The sequence below is a fragment of the Sprattus sprattus genome (genome assembly GCF_963457725.1).
Source record: "Sprattus sprattus genome assembly, chromosome: 20".
Lineage (NCBI taxonomy): Eukaryota > Metazoa > Chordata > Actinopteri > Clupeiformes > Clupeidae > Sprattus > Sprattus sprattus.
Genome location: NC_137918.1, coordinates 3,326,398 through 3,332,466, shown reverse-complemented (window position 1 = coordinate 3,332,466; position 6,069 = coordinate 3,326,398). Strand labels below are relative to the sequence as shown.

General features: G+C 40.1%; 1 protein-coding gene across 1 annotated transcript; it reads right to left on the bottom strand.

Moving 5' to 3' along the window:
- Positions 1-4,218: 4,218 nt before the first annotated feature.
- On the bottom strand, positions 4,219-5,310 carry LOC308381382 (ras-related and estrogen-regulated growth inhibitor-like protein; the record flags this gene model as incomplete). Its single annotated transcript, XM_080858943.1, has 4 exons — positions 4,219-4,635; positions 4,804-4,880; positions 4,989-5,042; positions 5,196-5,310. The coding sequence occupies 4 exons, from the start codon at positions 5,308-5,310 to the stop codon at positions 4,219-4,221; spliced, it is 663 nt and encodes a 220-aa protein (XP_080715069.1).
- Positions 5,311-6,069: the final 759 nt, after the last annotated feature.

The following is a 6,069-nucleotide window of genomic DNA, read 5'->3' as shown; positions in this document are numbered from 1 at the left end:
ATGATGAGCAATTCACACTAGAGTAAAAAGTGTGTCAACTAATCCCGTCTCCCCAATCTGTAAAATTAAAAAGGAATAGTAGTATCTGTAAGATGTTAAAAGGCATAGCAGTATCTGTAAGGTGTTAAAAAGGCATAGAAGTATCTGTAAGATTAAAAAGGATTAGTAGTATCTGTAAGATGTTAGAAGCATAGTAGTATCTGTAAGATGTTAGAAGCATAGTAGTATCTGTAAGATGTTAAAAGGCATAGCAGTATCTGTAAAATGTTAAAAAGGCATAGCAGTATCTGTAGGATTAAAAAGGAATAGTAGTATCTGTAAGATGTTAAAAAGGCATAGTAGTATCTGTAAGATGTTAAAAAGGCATAGAAGTATCTGTAGGATTAAAAAGGAATAGTAGTATCTGTAAGATGTTAAAAAAAGCATAGTAGTATCTGTAAGATGTTTAAAGGCATAGTAGTATCTGTAAGATGTTTAAAAGGCATAGAAGTATCTGTAAGATTAAAAAGGCATAGTAATATCTGTAAGATGTTAAAAGAAGTGCTGTCAAACGATTAAAATATTTAATCACGATTAATCTCATTTTTGTCATAGTTAACTCAAAATTAATCGCGATTAATCACACAATTGTATCTATTCTAAATGTCCCTTCAAATATTTTTTTTTTCCATCATTTTTATTTTATTTTAATGCTCTTATCAACATGGAAAAGTGAATTGGCTTGCTTTATGCAAAGTTTTATTTTATTGAAAAACAACATTGCCAAACAGGGCGGTACAAAATCACATTATAAAGTGCACTTTTCAGATAAACAAGGCCTATAGTGCAGTTAAACCATGGCTTAATATTTTCTTTTTTGCTGTGAACATAGAAGTCAGACCTCTTATTTCAAAAACAATGAACCGTAACAGTTAGGTTACCAATAAAAGGTAAGCCTACTACTTCTGTGCTTTCAGCCAGCTGCCTGTTGACATTTTCAGACAACAGTGAAGTTCGCTTCTGTGGCACAACTCAACTTTTAAGGTAAACTTTCTATTCAGAAGCTTTTTCATCCATATCGCTGTACCGCGCTCACCATTCACTCAACCCGTAACGTTAGCCTACTACACAGTTTGTGAGGCCAAAAAGAACGTTAATCTAAAAAAAATAATAATAATAATTTTAACAATGCGTTAATCACGCGATAAAAAAAATTGACCCGTTAAACTGACAGCACTAGTTAAAAGGCATAGTAGTATCTGTAAGATTAAAAAGGAAGAGTAGTATCTGTAAGATGTTAAAAAGGCATAGAAGTATCTGTAAGATTAAAAAGGCATAGTAGTATCTGTAAGATGTCAATTGCAGTCCTGTTTCCCTTTTCTGTCCCAGGGTAAATGGAGTCATAGTGGCTCATTGTTCAAGAACATACCCTGACATTTTGTACATTATTATTATTATGTTACAGAATTAACATTTACATTATTACATGAGTTCCTGGTTGTAGTTTTCCACAGCCTACAGTGATAAGGGGGTCTGTGCCATAAACTTCCCTATTTAAAGTTTATTGTTGCTGACATTCAAAAACATTACATCCCACTAACATCTTTAGTGAAATCTGTATGGCCATGATACAGCATGATCCTATCAGTGTATTTTGATCCTTGCTTGTCCAAGAACAAATAAACAATCAATCAGAGAATAAGAAGTGTGAGTCTAAGCTATAGCTTTTTTTGTGCTACGAGAAGTATTTTATGTCTTATGGCAACATTTGTTGGTGTTATTAAGATTTTTTTTGTAAGTTGCTTGATGCAAACGCATTAATCTGTTTTACTTTTAATGTTAAACTTATATCCAGTGTGGGTTTTATCCAGTAGTCCCACGTCATGGCCACGTCTAACAGGGCAGATGACAATCCCTGAGGACGAGGACAGAGAGGGTGACAGGGTCAGACAGCAATTTTTGTACTGTCCATGCCCCAGGAATTACTCTCTGAAATGTTACCGTGTATTGTCTCCCCCTACAATGAAATGGGATCTCCGTCCCTGAGTCCCACGTCATGGCCACGTCAAACAGGGCAGATGACGATCCCTGACTGTGTCTGGAGCGGCACATAGCACTGTGGCTGCCCTCTGTGTTTGGCCTGAGCTAGTTCATACTCCGTTAACACACTTACACAACACGCTTTCTTGAAGTAATTTTCACTCTGTCAACACATTTACACAACACCCTTTCTTGAAGTAGTTTTCACTCTGTCAACACACTTAAACAACACGCCTTCTTGAACTAGTTTTCACTCTGTCAACACACCTTCACAACATGTTTTCTTCCCTTTCCTTTCATCTCCAAATTCACCCTTTTCCTCCTGAACTCCTCTGACAGTCTGCTCTTTAAGAGAGCAGGATGAGTCATGAGGGAGGTTCACCTCTGGGTGTGAGAGACGACAAATGGAAACAAAACAACGTTGCAGCAGACTGCTGTTACCAGAGCAGGGAGTCTTCTGAAGGGCTGCAGACTTCATCACCCTCATTAACTTCCTCTGGTGCCTCTGTCAGTTATTTCATCACTGTAAACTGTGTTTGTTGGCAAAAAAAATCTTTCCTTTCCGCACAGAAATTTGCTCTGTGGCTTTTCTGTGTACCCTTCACAGCAGGGAAGATTGGTTAGCAGAGGGTTTTTAGGACCTGTAATGGCTTCTTCTCAAAAAATAGATTTAACTTCAACTGAAATGAAACAGCAATTAAATGGTAGGTGTCACCTTGGTGTTCTCAGATGTGGACAACACCCAGACAATTTACACTGGACTATAATCTGATCTGGACTAACTCTGGATATGATCTGGACATGATGGACTAACTCTGGATATGATCTGGACTATGATATAATCTGGACTAACTCTGAATATGATCTGGACTATGATATAATCTGGACTAACTCTGGATATTATCTGGACTATGACATGATCTGGACTAACTCCGGAATTGATCTGGACTATGACATGGATATGATCTTGGCTAAATCTGGCACTGATTTGACTTGATTCTGGTCTGGACCCTTTCCATAGTCCGTTGTTGTTTAGGCACTCAAACATACTCTCAGTAGCTGAAAGTGAGTCCTGCTTATCAGAGAAGCAATTTGAAAGGAGGCAGATTTAATTGTTTTGCTGTTTTATTACAAAATTGTAATATTTACATAAAGACCTCAACACTATAAATACTATGTACAGAAATAATCTCTCTGGCAATATAAACAGTAGAATAAACATCCTCTTCATCTTGAAAAGAGAAATAGTCAAAATAGTACAGCTGTCATGTTTATAAAATCACAGACCATATAAACTTCAAATTAACAGCAGATCAAGGAAATCCAAACCATATTAGATCAGTTTAGAAGAGACCATCCCAGGTCAAATGTTCCACCCAGATGACCAATGAACCTCAAACATGGTCAGGCCTCATCTGGGCCTAATCTGGGCAGGATTCTTCCAGCTACATTAGCCTGTAGTAAACCAGAGCACATGGCTGGGCCAAACTCTACGTTCATTCCTACGACATCTCACAGATGCGATGATGCATGGTCACTGAGCATATACATATATATATATAGCCAGTGAGGTTTGATACGTGTTAGAATGCATTTCTGCCTAGGCGTTACAACAGCCTTACACTGAACTTGTCTGGAATGTAATCCTAAACATGGTTTACATCGCCACTGGATTAAACATAAACAGAACTCAAGCTGTGTATTCGTATAAGAAAGGCATCAGACTCATTTGAGCACATAATTGGACACCCAAATGAGACAGGGAGAGAACAGCCATCTAGCTTGGATCCTAGTGGATGGATGCGAGCGGAGTCACTTTGAGTATGCAATCATTTTCACTTGCATAGGTGAAGGTTTAGAAGCACCTTCATCGACTGTGGTCATCCGACAGATAATGCTCTGGATCCTTCATAGTGCATCACATCACTGCACAGCTATGCTGCTTGTGGACAACTTCATGTTTTTCCTTTAACTTACTGACCAGTGATCTAATAACAATAGATGACTTTCCCCTGATCCAAAAACATACTGATGTGGCTCTTTAGTTCGGGTCCAATAAGTCCATGCTACAGCTTAGATCTGTCCCAGTGTTACCATACTGGCAGTAGGCATAGACGCCGACCTGATTTAGTGCTTTCGCCGTATATCTCACAGCAGTCTCCCAAAGACTGAACGTGGACTTTTCAGAAGCAGACAGTCTCACTCCGTTCGCTTGCGTCCAAACACCGCAGACATGCTCCTCACTATGCCTCGGAGCCTGGCAGTGCCTTTCTTCAAGGCTCTAGCTCCACGGATCAGCTCGAACATTTCGTGAAACACCAACAGCACCCCGTGATACGTTTCCGCAGCGGAGATCTCGAAGAATCCGCAGTCCGCAGAGAGCGCAAGCAGGCGACCTTCCTCGCTGGATACGGTTCGGCGGTGTTGGAGGTCCCGTTTATTGCCCACAATGATGATGGGTACGGCGCCGGCCAGTTTATTCTTGGCTTTCCGGATACGCTGCACCTGTTGCCGCACCACGTTGAGGCTCGCCCGGTCGCAGATGCTGTAGACCAGGATGAAGCCGTCCGCCCACTGGAGCTGTCTCTCGCCTATGTGCCCGACCTCATCTCCACCCTGAAACAGAAGCGGCATTGTCAGACTCAGTTAAACAACGCTTTGCGTGGACTTTGGGCTATTCAAATTTTTAGACTAACAGTATATGACAGTGAATGTCTAACAGTAAATGTAAGGCTGTCTGTTTAAGTGTTTAATCAGTGTTTAAGTGATTAACGTAATGCTTACCTGGGAGTATGAGGCGTCCCAGATGTTGAAACAGATATCCCGTCCGTCAATTTTATCGCAGTGGCTGTATATAGAGTCTGTTTGAGGGAAAATGGGGAACAGGTCAGTTCAGTTGCATTCTCAGAACAATGTCAATCAACCATTGTGGACATATACAAAGTGTATACAAAAACCGCTTAACTCACCTATATCACCGTATTCTCCAATGAATCTTCTGGTAAGAAATCTCACTGTGAGTGCTGTGGAGAGAACGCAAATAATTTAATTCGATTTCATCAACCATGGGTTCGTTTATATATCCCAATCCAATTAAACGGCCGTTATGAAGGCTGGGTTGTTTGCTTCATAAACAATCACTGAAGAGGTGAAACTAAGAATATAGAAATGCTTACCAGATTTCCCCACGTTTTCTGCTCCCAATAACAAAATGTTTGCTTCTACTCTTTGCTGGTTTCCTTCCATCGTCTTGTTGCTGCTGCGCGTTCGCTGATTCACTTGAACAACCATTGGAAAGCTTGACAGTTCTCTTTTCGCCAACAATCAGACGCTGCAGGAAGAAGAAGCCACCGCAAATATATATTAGGGTGGGCGGGCCCTCATGGTCGATCGACGGACGCATGATCCAATGAAAGAGCTGAGCGCCTCGCAAATGCTGCTGCGTGCAATCTAGAGGCAGGGGACCAAAATGCCTAACATATTTCTGCGTATGGGGCAACTTAGTGGATGAGTAACCTAATTGTGTTTTAATTTGATACGGTGGTATTTTTACCTACACTCTGAATAATGCAAACAGCTACACAGTAGCTTGTCATTAACAACGTGGGGGGCAGACGTGTTTGATATTTTCAAATTGATCTTATAAACGAGCAACTCCACGTAATGGTCCATTATATATAATATCAATGAAAGTGTGTTAACAGTTAAGCATATGCGAAAGTAACCTCTTGAAACCAACCCATAGAATGTTGTCCTCTGTAGTCGACATTTTTTTAACCCTATCTAGTAAGGAAATCACAAAAGAAGACACTTTTTTTGTCTTGGTTCCCAGGAGGATATACATTTGAATAATGTGTTGTTACGTCTTACTGAATTCCCAAAGCTCAGTTATTCCTCGTGCACATTATACTATGTTGTTGTATAGACACAAAGCAATTAGTGATATTTGTATGGGACAAAATTAACATCCATTCCAGTTCTACCAGGTAGGTCCAGGAGCATTTTGGAGAGCATATTTCTTTTGAGCTGACTGAAATGATCCCTTCCCAG